Here is a 15,994-nt window from a genome sequence, read left to right on the forward strand (position 1 = left end):
TAAAAGACAGGCATTGATACATGTAGGCAAAAAGTTCATTGCACTTGAGAGAAAAAGATGAAATAAACAAGACAGTATAAACTGTTAGAACATGCTATTTTTGATATATTCCAATTTCACTTTACAGCAACAGTGAAAAATGCATACACAGACTACCATAAAAATGCTGCTTGTAATTCAGAACTGTCAGAAATACTCGAAGTTTCTTCACAACTGATCCTTTAAACTCTTTTCAAATCTATCTGTTTTAATATTACAGTCTAAAAGAAACTTCTCCCATTCCATAAAGGAACTGATTTGCTTAATCCATGTGTAAAAGTTTGAAGATTAAAAGGGATGAATGGCAGAAATTATACTTTGAAAAAGTATGTTGTATTTAGACTTAAGAGACAGAATACGCATCTTTACAATGAAGAGGACCTTTAATTTGTTCACTGTTCGGATGAAGATTTATGCTCAGAAAAAAATATTTGTCGTAATTGTTATTTAAAATCAACAATCAAGACTTCTAACACAGCACTCAACTTATTTCCAGTTTTCCCTCACTTTCTAGTACCTTTCAAAAAACTTCACTTAAGTTTCTCCTCTGCCCAGTGTAAAGCAATGCTTTGGAAAGCAAAAGCAGCTGACAAACATGTAGCTATGCAGATCACAAATTTCCAAAATACAGGTATCTATGTCTGTGTGCATATGCAAATTCCAAAAAGAACATTAAAAGACCTCCAGCTCAACTATTCAGTTTGTGTCTCTCACAAACCTTCTAAGGAAGTTCCTAAAACTCACAAGGAGGTTTGACTCCATAAGTAGCAAACAAGTTTGGGGAGAAGAGCCACCGTATTTGACTCAGATGCATTCACCTCACACTTGCCCTCCTAGAACTATTTAATAAGCAGTACCATACCAAACATTAAAATAAAGAACACAATTTTATTCAAGTAGTCTCATAAAAATTGGTTATTAAAAGCCACTTCCTTGAAAAGCAGACACCAGAAAAATTTATTTTTCAAGAAAGCTTGCTGGGGTAGAGAAAAAACGTGTCCAGAGTAAGACCTTCTATGTGTAGATATCTTTGAACATCTACTTACAGAATTCTGTCTGTCATGCATTCTCATCTCAAAGGCAGCTTGTCTAGGGTTACTGATTGCTTGAGGACTAGATCGATTTCCCAGAGCTTGAGGGGAAAACTGTCCACCAGGAATAAAAGAAGGCTGATCCCTCTAAAAGATAAATATAGACAAGTATACTGAAAAAGCTGTGTGATCTCCACAGCAGCGTGACTGATGCTCTCTCACAATTTTCAGATTAACATGTTATATAAAACAAGCATAATTTACTCATGCAGTTCAACTTTAGTTATGTTTAACAATCTCAACCAGATGACACTCACAAGTGAGACTCTTACATTCCTATAGTTTATTGAGCTCTTTTAAAAAACCCAAACAAACCCTGCATTTTGTGCCCATGTTCTTTCTACATGGGCTGAAAGGCAGTTTTTTAGGGAACTGAGACTTCATCTAACTTACTGGGAAGAACGTAGTCTTTGTAAGCAAAGTGAATAACCTCTTCCACTCTAACAGGGATAGTCAGAAAATATGTAATTTTAAAAATAAACACAAGATCTAGACAGTACTCAAGAGTGGGGATATCATATGACCCTAAAGTTTTGGAAGCTACACTTATCTGAATGTTCGAACCAAGACCAATGCTATGTTAAAATGAACAGACAAGAGCCCCTTTATAAAATATCAGAATATTTTGCGAATAGAAGAAAACTCAACATTGTTCCAATAGCATAATTTGAAAGAATTCAGCTTACATGGGTCAGAAAGGGCAAACATGATCCCACAACAGCCAATGCTTCTCTATTACATCTGAGAGATATTTGGCAACACTGACTTGCTTGCAGGCAGAATGTGAAATAACTATAGTTTGGGGTAAACCTGCCTTGCTTTTTTAGAAACATGACTCTAATCAAGCAAATCCATTTGATGCAAACTGGTGTATGTATTTAAACCTAAACTCTTACATGAACTTCCACTGCCCTCAGCAATACAATTGCTGAAAAAACTTGTGTCAATGCGTGGAAAAGCAACTCCTGTACAGTGACCATGCTGAAGCATCACTAATACTCATGAAACGCAGATCTGTGTAGATGTGAAGGATACAACATACAGCTACCATCTAGCACATTCAACACTCTTCTTCCTTTCCTTTTTAAGAAACCTTTAATATGCAATTCCTTCTTTCAAAGCTCCAGTCTACAAAAAGCCATGAAAAAACCCTTTAAAAATAAATTTACATGCAGGCCAGAAAATACCATGATTACAACTGCAGTTTCAACCAACACATCTGCTGAAAGCTATAGTATGCATTTTAATTCTTGCTAGTTTTTACACTGTGAAAGGAATTAGTTTACCTTCATTCTTTTTCTTTTTTCTTTTTGTCTCCTTTTAAAGTTATCCTAAATAGAGAATAAAGAGAACTAAAGTCAGTCAAATATACAGATTTCTTGGAAAAAATATTTCATTGTAATTTTCTATTGACCAGAAGGCCATAAGGATTTTATGTAGTGTTCTGAGTAAGACATAGGTCAATTCTTGTGTCTGCAAATCCAATGGAAATGGGATAGAATTTTCTATTCTGTGCTGAAAACCTAGCTGTGTATTCAAAGCCCCATAACTTCAGTAATGGCTTGTATAATCTACTAAGTTTAGCTATAGTCTTACTTCAAGGTGACAGCAGTGTCAAAGGACACAAGCTCCATTGTCTCCACTGGAACAGTGGCCAGAAAGGAAAAAAAAAAAAAAAAAAGTAGGAGACACACAAAAGTCATAGAAACAGGAAAATAAGAGGCTCAAGGAAAACTATTTCTTATTTTCAGGCCATGGAAGCTGAAAACTTGAACATCAAATTAGCATTTCCACTTCAAGAAAGGACAGGCTGTGGCAATTATAAACAAAACATTTTGCTAGTACTGGCACAGTATTTTTTGACTGGAATTCTGCTCTTTGATTCACAAGGTGTTTTATCCCCTGTACTTAACAAATAAACTGGAATACGTCTGAGAAAAGCCGTACAAACTGCAGAAACAGACCAAAAGAACAACGACTTATGGACACATTTCAAATGACAGAAGGTACTGCAAGGCAAGAATGCACTTGGAATTCAAATTCCATATTTCACCTCTGCTCATGGCTTGCAGTTCCACAGGTTGCACCAAATTACAAAACAATTCCTTCTTTGGTTTTAATAGTGGCTATTCAAAAAGCTACAAGCAGTAACAGAACTCACATACAGTTTTCATTTTGCTGTTACTTGGGATAACAATCAGAAAAAACAGGCCTTGCAGTCCAGGAAAAGAAAATCAACTGGAAGCATGCAATTCTTTTTTGAGTATAGAGAAATTCACTACAGTTTATAAAAAAACCAAACTATGATTAAAACTGAACTCCAAGAATGTAACAAAAAAATTACATCATCGTCTTTTCTCTTTTTGAAAATACTATCTTCAACTTCTCCAACAGCTAACATAATCATCTGGACCCTCTGTAGGTTGACAAAACCACTTTCTGTGAGGTAGCCCTGCAAATTAGAAAATAATATTGTTAAAAAAGCAGCCTATTTTTGTAGCAAACACACAAATACTTTTAAAGAAGAAAAAAAATTTTACCCCAGTTTTGTGCACCACATTTTTATATATGTTAACCAATCGATCAATTGCTCCCTCCCTAAAAGCAAACAAACAAAAGCATGAGATTCTTATCATTTAAAACCACAGTAGGTATACTTGCAGGAGAGGAAAACATATATTCTCATCTACCTGATCTCCAAAGATGGCAGATGAGGAAGAAAGTCATTTCCCACAAAGAAGCACATAAAGACCCAGTCATCAACACTTCTTTCAAAATCAAAAGTGAAAGGCAAACTGGCCATAGTGAGTTCTCTTTCCAAATACTGCAACACACACACACACAAAAGAAAAAGGACATTAGAAAACACTGTGTATAGAGTTTAAAAACTTTATTTATATAAAGCAGATATAGTAACTGCTTCAACATACCTCTCGCAAAACACATAATCGGATGAAGATAAATTCTTGTTCAGCAATAGGAAGACTGTCTGCAAACTGATCGTGCTAAAATAAAAGGAAAGAGTTGCATTACATCCAAGCTCACCTTAAAGTTTCACCAGCATATTTTAAAGGCTTGTTTTGAGAGGAGTTAAGAGGTAGACAAGTACAGTTTCTCAAGTTCTTATGCCAAGCATGCATTTTGCTACTTTGTATGCCTTAAGTTACTGATCATCTTCTCTCACCAGTGGAAAAAAAAAAACAAAACAAAACAAACAACAAAACACCGCAAGCGAGGATGTTAGGTTTGGCATAATAATTTTGTGCTATAGAAGTACAATTTTTACTTATTAATATAAGAGGAAAGCTAGGTAATTCCAATAATATAATTTGTATTACGTTTCAGCTCAAGCCAACAGCAAGAACAATTTGAGGATCTCATTAAAACATAAATTAGCTTACATATAAAAAGAATTTCTAGAAATAGGAAAATTCTTACCTTCCCTTGTTTTTCTCTGGGCAGACCTTGGCAATCTTTAACTTCATGACCCATCTGGTTACAAAGAGCACATGGCTTAGGTTTATTTGGTTTAAACTCTTCCCTAATTATAGTGAAGTTTGGTTCATGTGTAGCTAACCCAAGCATAATCAGATCAGCTACCAATCAAAAGAGAAGAATAAAATAGAATGAAGGATAAACATTATTAAGCTTTTTTTTTTTAAAAAAAAAAAGTTTAAAAGCAAAGTACATTCTACCTTAAGCAAGTGCGAACACACAGATGTGCCTACCCACAAAATACCCAGATACTACAACTAAGTGAAAGTTAGCCCTTCAGCTATGGACAGCGCTAGATCCTTCTCCATATATTACACAGAGCTTTCAAAAACTAACAAATACACTGGATTATTTACACAAATACAAGTGAAAGCCTAAAAACTACAGCTCAGTTCAACCACAAAACAGCAAAAGAAAGCTTAGCAGGACATACTGCTAGCAAAAGAGAACTCACCATCAGCCCCACACAGACAATGATGAGTGTTTGGGTCATGGTTTGGTTGAGCTACACAAAAGAAAATTACATTTAGTCAACCAAAGTCACATAAAATAAATTATTACTGACCGTACTTCAACTTAAAACAAAATGTTCACGTTTATTTGAATTTTACCTCTTTGTCTTCTAATGTAATCCATGATCTTATGTTCACCTTCACCAGGAGCACTAGCATCAGACAAAATAACCTGCAAAACATTTGAATTATGTAAACAATTTATGCTGCCACAGTAAAAAAAAAAAAAAACCACAACTTATGTAGTTCATATACTGAATCTGACTTATGAATACTTGAAATTCTAATTTGTAGTTTTAACTAGAATATTATGATTCAAAATGGAATTATTTAGGAGTTTGGAACCGATGAAGAGACCCTCATTTTTCTCCACTAATTCTAGGATGATGCTGACATATTGATTCAAATACCACTGAAATTATCACGTTGTTAACTAACATATTTGAAGTTCCCTGCTAAATTATCAGGGCAATCAAAATATGCACTAGGGAACCAACAGATAAAGCAGACATATGCCCTCTTCCATTTAGATCTTCTAAACTCGTAGATACACTGATACATTATCACATTATACAATTCCTTACACTGACATCCAGATGAGCATTAGCGTTTATAAAACTCCTGTCTGATGGAGGGAATTAAGCAGAGTCAACTGCCCTCTAATTAGACCACTTTAACAGTCAACTTATAGAAAATAAAACAGCTGCATCTGAGAAGACTGACTATTCTGAGCTCTTGTACAGAGCAATCAAAGGGTTGTCAGAAACAAAACTCAGTGGGAGTGGAGTGGTTGAGGAACACGAGGAGAGAATTTCAAAGTCCAGAAAGATGATATGTATTACTTCTGTTGCCTGTCGTCTATTGTCTTCTACCATTAGAATAACAAGAGAAAATGCAGCCTATCTGAGGTAGCAAACAAGTTAAAAAAGAAGTAGTGAAAAGAATACCTATACAATGTATCTTGACACTTTTTCCCAAACAAAGAAAAAGTATTCCTAAAACCCTGTCTCCCATTATATCAAACTGTGGTTTCTACTACCCAATCTTTTCATTGCTCTTAAAAGAAATCAAAACAAATGGTGTCGTTAGACTGTGTTATTAGGATGAAATGTATCTCTGAAGTCCCAACAGAATGTGCAAGTTGGTCCATTATTAATAACAGCACAGTGCCAGAAGATGAGACAAATCTGTTAAATTTATACTCTTCAATCATATTCCAACCCAGCCTAATAGATCACCTTAATTTTCCTGAAGTATGAAACTGTGAAACTTACTGTCAAATTTTTCCACCCTGGGTCACTGTTCAAACGGTCAGCAATGTAATAGCGGAGGCATTTAGCAAGATTGTCCATAAACTCAGTTCCCTAAAAAGTGACAGAAGATAAATTTAACCTTCATTCAGACACTAGCAATTGCTGGTTAAAGTGCAGGATTACTTACTGGGGTAATACAGTTGCTGTCGAATCTCTCTTTCACTTCTTCTGGAGGAAGAATGCCACCTAGAGCAATAAAAACATTTAACAGAAGTAAATCAATATGGAACATTAAAAACATTTTTGCATGATAAAAACCCAGATGGCTCCCCTGATATTAATTAACACTTACTGAAAATTAGTTTAAAAAAACCCTAACAAAACAACAAAACAGCTCTTGCCATTACATTATCTCAATCTTAAAATAAAGTGTTAGTACATTTAGAAATGTTGTTACTTCAGAAAAGTGATTTCATTACCTATTCTGTCAAAAGACTGTGAAAGAAAACTCAAAGAAGCTAAGCTTGCTAAATGATATAAACCATTAGGAAATAATTATTATCTTACATATTCTCCCCTGTGTTTCCACTATCTATTTACTTGGGCTCACAAACATGGTTACATCAACTTCTCTCATCTCTGAGTTTCATAAAGGGTCTTCGTAGTCTAGAAATGCTACAGGAAGAAATGTTAAAAAAGTCTTCGTCCTCCCTTTTAAATCTCTAACTAGGTTATACAATGGCCTTCTCACTTGGGCTGCAGCATTCATCCCTCCTACACAATCACCTGAAGTAATTGCTCCAGACCAGACAGCATGCTTCAGCTACACACACTCCTTTCTCTTGAGTCATGTCATTGTCAACCTGAGAAAGTTGCACTGACTGTTTGCTCACTGAGTTTAGAGTTTCCGCTGTCAAGTAACTAGCCTTGCCTGCAGTTCATTATTCCCGTACAGTAGTATTTTCATCTGATCCCTGCTTTTAAGCCTCAGCTCTCCCTTCATCAAGCCCTACAAATTTGTACTTCCTTCCATAAGAGTTTTGGTTAGTTTCCCACTACTACATTTATCCCTGCTCTTCTGTTCAATTTTTTTCTAAAGGAATTAAGAGTATTCAACACAAATCCATTTCAGGCAGGAGACAGAAGAAGAAAAAAGTGATATTTTGTTTTATCTTTGTTCTTAACTTTGGAAAACACAGATCCATCCTTCCGTAGGCTTGCTATCCCCTCCTTCTCCTAGTAACAAACAGACGAATATACGCGAAGCAAGACATCCCTTTTCTAAACCTTACTGAAACATTCAAAACAAACAAGGTGAGTCTCACTTGAAAAACCTCAGATATGGTCACAGTTTTACCTTTTGCCAGAATTTCTTGTCTTATTTTTTGCTTCTCTTCAGCAGCTTCCATGCCCTCCTTTGATGCTCTGAATCTTCTTGACCGCTGTTGATTCATTTTTGCGCGTGGAGCCTAATTAAAAGGTATCACGACGCTTGGTTCAGTTATTGCATCTGGACAATCACTTCCTTTCCACTAGTTGTTTTTGGCAGACAAGACAAGTCTTTTGAAATCGGCCAGTTTGTAATTATACAAGCATTTAACAAGACATCAGCCTAAACTGTAGCTGATATAGGGATTTCTGTTAAGTTTCCCTTGCAAAATATATGAAACTTTACAGTGTATCTGAAACCATTATTTATTACATACCCTTTCTCCAACAAGAAACTCCTACAATTGTATTCATAACTCTTGACAATAAAAAGACTACAGCAGACAGTAACTAGCTATTGCTTATGGTGGGTATGTTGGGGTTTTTAGAAGGCTACAGCAACATTTAGTTGGGATTATTTCTATATACACACATACGTTAGGAATTTCTGCACTTGAATTCAGGTTAAAAATCTTTCTACTTAATGATACTCATTTTACCTTACAGAAACCAAAAAGCCTAGAAAAACAGCCAAAGCTTATGAGCCCTACCAGCAGTCTCTGCTAGGCCATTTTGGCATTTCTCAGTAAGATTACACCATCTGGATAGAAAAATACTCAGTAGAGCAAAGTTATTGAGAAAAGCTGGCATCTTTTATTAGACCAACTGATGAGAATCAGGGATGGAGAAAGACAAGCTTTCAGCCTCAAATGTCCCTTAGGCTAGCCTGTGAAACATGCCACAGCACAAAGGAGTCACTGCCCATTTTAAGTGCATTTGCTTAAACAGTTTTCTGGTCTTTCCCAGGCTGTGGCATAAGTTTTTACTAAAGCCACAGAATGAAGGAACATAAGTGGTTTCAGAGTGTTACTGTCTTACAGAAGTTTCCTGCTTTTCAGAAGCAAAGTTCAGACTACAGTAGACTGCATTAGCCAGCTCACACAACCCCATGGACAACTAAACCCATGAATACTTTTAATTACCCTCACCAAAATTAAATTAACAGTATATTTTACCTGTAGTTTTTCATGTTAGAAAAGTATTTCCCAAATGATCTTACAAGAGTGGATGGATGGCATCTACCCTAATTTTACAAACTGCCATTACTGGGAACTAAATATATCAATACTTACTACTCCATCTATAGCCATGTAAAGAAGTCGCCTTGGTCTTACAATATTGAAGATCCTGTCAATATACTCAAAAATCGCAACCATCATTTCATCTTCATTTTTGGGCGCTGGCCTAAAACATAGGGCATTCAATTTAATATGTGAAATGCTATCATTAAATCCTATTTGTGAAGAGAATAAAAAAAATTGCCTTACTTGTCTTCTGGATGTGTACAAGGGTGAATTATACCATTCATATCCAAATATAGGTTATCAAACTCCACCTCATTAGGGTTAGGTTTGCTTGTATCAATTGGAGCCTTGACGCCATTGCACTCTTTAGCCTGTGAACAGTCAAAACAAATACTGTAGTACTTGGTTAGAGAAGTATCACAACCAACAGATTTATTAATGTACACACTCATAAAAGTTTATTTTTTTCAAAAGCAGTAGAAAAAAAGATAGCACCAAGCTACCCACATAATTACCTGAAGATGCATGCTTACACTATTAAAATAGCACTTCTTTTTAAAAAAGTATGTTTATAAACAAGCGCAACTAGAAGATATTATGATGTGTTCCAGCAGAGTTGGTTCATTTCTGTTGACTGGCACGTATTATAAACAAGAAGTTTCCATATCTCATATTACTCAAGAACGCAATTCCTTTTACTGCTAGGACCATACTGACTCCCTCAATATTTAGCAAAGGGACTTCAAAGTTTCTAATATGATGCTATAACTTTAACATGATAGCCAAGAAGAATCAAAGTCCTTCTACTTTAAACATTTAGTTCCCCAGCTTGACACATCCAAGCAAACTCGCACCTCTGCCTTTTCTCACTGCAATCCAAAATTTCAGTCACACACACAACTGGGGAGTCAGGGCAGTAGAAGTGATTCATCTATGGCTGATGACGTATTGGAGCCCAGCTGATGACATGAGAAGCTTCCCAAAGTATATCAGCACATCCTGGTGAGCAAAGGACAATGAGAAAGAGGACAACTAGAAAGAGGTCTTCTCCCAGACTCCTCTACACTGAGAAGGAGATCCTTTCACATTCCACCAGCCAAATCTCCTCGTTGGGGGTATATATGTCTGTCTTTTCCTCATGACTATCAAATGCACCAAGATGCTCAAACCCCTGAATTCTTCAACTCCTGCCTCCAAGTTTGTCTGTGGATATATTTGAAATGCGAAAGAAAATCCAGTCCTTATCTTCCACAAGTACGTAAACTTTTTACTCTAATGCTGCACTTCCTCTACGTCAGTGCTTTTTCTACTGCCAGGCTGCTGCCTAATGAACATGAAACCCAGGCCACAGTGCAAATGGTTAACTCGATGTGAACTTATAATGACCCTAAACCACCTATAGCCACCTATGTTCCTGTACTACTCTGACATTCTTGAACACTTACAACAGGTGTTACAAGGTAAACCCAGAAGTACAAAGAAAACAAATCTCTGCTGAATTGGAAGTAATAAATAATCCCACATTATTCTGCATGTGCTGTCATGTCAACGAAGGTGAAGAGAACAGTCTCTCTAATCAGCCCCAGAGCAGAGACTGGAGTTGGCACTTTAACACCTACATAAAAAAAACCCTCATCCCCCTCTCCCAAGCTGTCAAAACAAGCAGTTTTGAAACACTGGTGAGTGTTTCAGAGTGGCTACCCTACAAGGTGGATTAGCAACCACATTCAATTTTGTTTCCTCACCATATGCTTGGGTTTTTTTGTTTGTTTTGTTTGGGGTTTTATTGTTTATTTCATTTAGTTTGGTCACAGGAATTGTGAGCAACTCGGCATTCTCCCTTTTCAAAGCAATACCACCAGCCAAACATGTAAACCACCCAATTAAACACCAACAGCATCAGTGATGGAAGAGACCTAAGCTGATCAAGAAAAAGTCAAATGATTTCCAGAGTAATTATGACCAGAAAGGGTTATAACTTCGCAAAGTTGGAATGAAGCATACTCTTGAATAGCTTGGCGTAAAGCAAAATTAAAACAAAATTAATGTCATGTTGTTACATAAAGGCTATGATTACAGGATTGCATGAGACAGGAAGGAAAAATGTGATATTGTTGGTTCTCTCATTCACGTGAAACTTATTGGTAGCTGATGAACCAACATCAAGCATTTCCTCTGAACTTCTATTTGCAGACTTGCTGCCCACTACTCATTAAATGAGTTTCCGTATCTCTAATACAGAGCTCAAACTATCAGATTCAAAAGGAAAAAAAAGCCTTACAGATTGTACCATCATCTTCCTTACAATTTTCCTGCTTAGAGAAGCAGCAGAACTAGCTGAACTTATTGCAGTCTTAAAAGGCAAAAATTAAAACCTCTAAAGCAAAATAAATCTTTATTCAGTATTTACATTTTTCAGTCATAGGTATACGGAATTCTTCAAAGGCAATTTGGTGACGTAATTTTTAAATAACCGAACGCTAAGTCCCTCTATTTCACATTTGTAAAACAGGTGAAATCTCTGCTCGTTCACATCTATCTTACACTATTCATCCAAACTAGTCAAATCCTGACAGATGAAGTCTTGCCCACTGTTTGCTTCCTTTAGTGAACTTCCTATAACACACACACAACAGTCACATGGTTTTAGAAGAAACTAATTGTCAGGTACAAACACTGTACTGTAGCTTGCAGTTCTAATAAAATTACTCTGGGCAACCAAGACTTACAATTTTAAAAGAAGAATATTCATTCTGGTTTACATCAGATAAAAGGATGAGAAGCTTGCCTTGTGTTCTACTTGATCTTTCATCAAACCTCTTGCCAGAGCTAACTGTGACTCAGAAGATATCAAAGGCTTACAACTATGTGATATGGAAAATAAAACTGCCCCCATCACAGATCTTACTTTCAGTCTTGAAGGTAAAGCAAAATAAGTACGATCTCTTTCAGATGGCTTCGAAAGCCATTCAGTTTTCATCTGCACAGTGCTATGTCAGCAACTTTACCATTACATCGTCATAAACCTATCAGATTTTTAATGTAACAGCCCTGTAAAAGGTTTAAGTATCTGGGAGTGATATCTCTTGTGATATAACGAACTGTTCACTTTTAATCTACAACCTCTTTTGAAACCATTGAAAATAGATCTTCAAATATGATACTTTAGTTACAGCTTTATTAATTTGTATGAATTTGATTAAGAATATTCTCTCCTGGATTTTATATTATCTTCAAGATCTTCCTCTTATTCTTCCTGCTCAGCTTAAGAAGATTAATCAGATTTAAGAAAAAGAAATAATCTAGCAAGGTAAGAGAAAAAGGATCAACTTTTTAATATTTCAAAGAGACAAGCTTCTGTGAGATACAAAATTTCTGATTAGAGAGATTTATAAGCAATCCTAAAATACACACAGAGCTGATTACATCGTGAGAGAAGTTTAAATTCATCTACAGTAAGACAAGCTACAGCTTCTCACTACTGTCCTAGTCCACTCTCAAATCTATGATCAAATTTGAATATAAAAATACTTAATGAATATGATTTATCCATGTGCTTCCTTACTGTAATTGCAATGTGCTCTTAAGTTGGAACAAATCAACACAGATGAGGACATCAGGATCTGACACCTCAGGTACAGTAAATCTAACTTAGCCCCATGGAATTTGTCTTATCTTTTAATAATGAACATTCGCTGTTACAAGCTCAATTCTTAAAGATCAAAAAAAAGGACAAGCACAGTAAAACCAAGACTATACAAACCCTTATTTTAACTAAATATTAGAGCAGTTTTGATTACATAAAGATTAATCTAAATGTTTACAAATGTGATGGAAAAGATAAGTCTTCTGCTCCTAGAGAAAACTGTACTTAATTGTTACAGATTGCAGATATATTTGCTGTTTAAATTGTGACCACTTTTATATAGATCTTAAAGCATTAGACAGGAACAGCTAGACAAACTTGTAAGACAAAAACGTAAACCACCCATTCATAGTGAAGACAAACCTGTAAAAACAACCTATGTTATACTGTCAAAACTCTACATGCACCCTTTTGATCAGAAGAACACTGCTTCAAAACATCACAACTAAACTTCACCTCATGGTTACTGAGTGCCAAGGCTATCTTGCCAGTGTGTTATAAATATGACAGATAACTATTAAAGCTGCTCTCTCCACAGTAACTTTACTGCTGAAACGGATGTTCATTCATCCAGGTGAACTTTTGATGTAATGAATGAAAGGGGGATTTGGTGAACAAAAGGCTTAGACTGTACAGCCAGCTGTGATGCTGACTGTAAACAAAAGAACAAACCGTTCACCTTTGTGAGTTCCAGGCTTTGGTGAAAGGTGATAAAGCAAATCAACCAGCACAAGTTGAAGACAACAGGCAGGATACACACACACACACACATACATATCCAGATGTTAATACTCTGAAGACCCACAGCCCTGGCTGGGAGAAAGCGAATGCCATGTCAACAGTCATATGCTCCATAGGTGTAGCTGGTAGAGACACATCATTCCCCAATCCCCCCCCAGATCCCTTTGCCACCCACTTTTCTCCAGCAGACATGAACATGACACATGTACCGGACAGCCCTCTAAACTGAGGTTTACCCAGATCCTCAGAATAGATGACATCAGAGATGACACAAAACCCAAGTTTGGTTAAAGCAACCACAACAATCACTGCTAGCTCTCAACAGCCTATTCCAGAGTAAACACTCATACGAGCAGCTATTAAGCTATACTTGTAAACCCACAAACCACCTTTTTCTGTAGTAGTTCCCCCAGGCAGACAAATCCTCAAATCTTATCTACCCACTGGAATAAAAAATCCACTCTTGCAGCTACAGGTAAAATAAACTTCACACATCATGCTGAGAGAGCCTACCTGAAACCACAATTGTAACAAAACCAAAAGAGTAAATCACAGTATTAACTGTGCAATATCTGATTAATCCAAATCTACAATTCTGTTTCATGACCTAAATCTGAAACGCAGTAACACCCTGAATGTGTTCAGAAGAACCTAATACTAAAACTGATCTGCCTGCCATTTGCATACACTGAATCTTGCTGAAGGCAGGCAGGTCATACATGCAGTCAAAAAGAAACCAGTGCCAATAATACAACCACTTTACTCTCTTTTCCCTTACCTTCTCCACCTTGCCCACACATTTCTACTTATCTCCTTCACAGCACAGTGTTTCCCAAATGCAAGGCATGTCTCTCCCAGTGAAGGATAGGAGGTAGCAAAAAGACAGAAGCCACAGCACGTGCTCAGCAGCAGGTACATGAACTTTCAAAAACAGTGAAGAAGAGCAGAACGCAGCTACTACAACCTGACAAAAAAATGATACAAATTATTTGGAAAACTGCACAGGAAAAACAGTTTGGGAAGCATAAACTCATGGGTTCATCTTCTCTGAAAAACTTTGGCTGTTAGCCCTGAAGAGAGTAACTTGCACTGTAAAGCTACCATAGTGCAGCTATTCAAATCCAATGCAAGTCTGCACTGTCACTGAAGGGAAACACCCCCCTCCTGCCTGTCACCTTCCATCTCCCAACGTGTCCCTAGGACAGATGGCTCAAGCATTCACGTGGCCGCAGTGACATGCACAAAGGAGCCAGCCTATCCGAGAACCTGCCTAGCAAAAACATATAAACAAACATTATTTCAGCTGCGTTATCTCCTAGAAAGGGCTCCCTGGCTAACCGTACAGACCTTTGTGCTGGTGCAAGGGAAAGCACAGACAGAAGCCATCAGCTGAAGGCAGTGACCAGCCAGCTTAAAGCAATCATCCATACCTACTACAAGCTGCAGGTAGCCCAATACCCAAGAAATTGGCAGCCCAATTTCTTCTCACATGTCTCATTCCTGCCCTCACTCCTGTGCTGGCACCAACGTTCCTGAGTCCACATCACTAGCTGGATCGTGGAACTGATCTGCCTGCAAATACAGTGGACTCATGGAGACAGATGAGTTTCCAGACCCACAAGTTACTTTCGACCATTTACACTTGTATTTCCTTACTCTTTTCAAGGCAGACGGCTTCACTTTTATTTTCAACGAGTCCTAAAGCTTGTTTCAGCTTGTAATTTACAAAAACACTGTTGAAAACCAGAGACTAGGAAAAACATACACAGAAACAAAACAAGAAACAGAATGAAGTATCCCCAGCACTCCTTAGTCACCCTAAGTTTTGCCAAACACTTTCACAAAACCTACTTTTTTTGCCCGAAGCAACACAAAGCCAGAGACTACTATGCGGGGAAGGGCTCATATTTCAATGAGCCATCTGAAGGCTAGAAAATTGTAGGAGAAACACGATTCTCTGCTCCACACCCCCCACTCCTCCCAAACCACTGAACACCTCATGCACGTGAGTGGAAACCAAGCAGGCGCTTAAAGTTCTCGACACCGGCCGCTTTCACCGAGATTAAAAGCACCCAGTTCAAAGGAAAAAAAAACCAACAAACCAACCCCCCCCCACACCCCAAACCCCTTGAAAAGGCACACGGAGCGCCCAAGAAAGCAAAGAGGAGGCTGGAGGCGGCACAGTCAAGGCAGGCGCTAAGTACCGGCAGGTAATACTTCCCAAAGTGCCCAGATCTCCCCTTGGCCCCCTCCCGACCCACGGCGCTCCTTCAGTCGCGGGGAGTCCCGGGGGGCCGTCAGAGGGCTTGTCCCCGTCCCGGGACGGGAGGCCCGCCTCACCTTCTCCTCCACGCAGTTAACGATGATGGAGGGGTATTTGCGGCTGAGCCAGCGAAAGAAAGCCGGGACTCCCATGGCGAGCCGGAGGTGCGGGAAGAGAGGGCTGCCGGACCGCAGCCCTGGGCGGCGGCGACGGCGGCGGCGGCGGCTCCGGGCAAGGCGGCGAGCAGAACTTCCGGGGGCAAAGGGCAGCGCGGGGCACCATGGGGGAGCACGCGCGCCAGCGGCGGCGGAGAGAGGACAGGGAGTGTCACGTGAGGCGCACGCGGCGGGGCCGCCATTTTAGAGGCGGGTGCGCTGCAGCGCGCAGGCGCGAAGGTGAGGGAACCGGAGTGGCGTCCGGGCAGAGCTGGCGGGGCTGCGG

General features: G+C 38.3%; 1 protein-coding gene across 2 annotated transcripts in view; it reads right to left on the reverse strand.

The window, feature by feature from the left end:
* Window positions 1-15,792, reverse strand: part of XRN2 (5'-3' exoribonuclease 2) — a 50,882-nt gene extending 35,090 nt beyond the window's left edge. The window contains exons 1-15 of one of the 2 annotated variants that reach the window (XM_074864070.1): window positions 15,631-15,792; window positions 9,147-9,274; window positions 8,952-9,063; window positions 7,748-7,859; window positions 6,578-6,636; window positions 6,412-6,501; window positions 5,237-5,309; window positions 5,080-5,130; window positions 4,569-4,726; window positions 4,061-4,135; window positions 3,821-3,954; window positions 3,671-3,728; window positions 3,475-3,582; window positions 2,417-2,461; window positions 1,086-1,217 (exon numbers count right to left, since the gene is read on the reverse strand). In XM_074864070.1, the coding sequence (XP_074720171.1) occupies window positions 1,086-1,217; window positions 2,417-2,461; window positions 3,475-3,582; window positions 3,671-3,728; window positions 3,821-3,954; window positions 4,061-4,135; window positions 4,569-4,726; window positions 5,080-5,130; window positions 5,237-5,309; window positions 6,412-6,501; window positions 6,578-6,636; window positions 7,748-7,859; window positions 8,952-9,063; window positions 9,147-9,274; window positions 15,631-15,705 (1,410 nt within the window). In that variant the 5' untranslated portion in view covers window positions 15,706-15,792. Of the gene's footprint in view, window positions 1-1,085; window positions 1,218-2,416; window positions 2,462-3,474; window positions 3,583-3,670; window positions 3,729-3,820; window positions 3,955-4,060; window positions 4,136-4,568; window positions 4,727-5,079; window positions 5,131-5,236; window positions 5,310-6,411; window positions 6,502-6,577; window positions 6,637-7,747; window positions 7,860-8,951; window positions 9,064-9,146; window positions 9,275-9,757; window positions 9,777-15,630 lie in introns of those variants that run through there. The other variant, XM_074864073.1, reaches the window with a different exon arrangement.
* Between the last annotated feature and the right edge of the window lie 202 nt (window positions 15,793-15,994).

The sequence above is a fragment of the Strix uralensis genome, chromosome 3 (genome assembly GCF_047716275.1).
Source record: "Strix uralensis isolate ZFMK-TIS-50842 chromosome 3, bStrUra1, whole genome shotgun sequence".
Classification (NCBI taxonomy): domain Eukaryota; kingdom Metazoa; phylum Chordata; class Aves; order Strigiformes; family Strigidae; genus Strix; species Strix uralensis.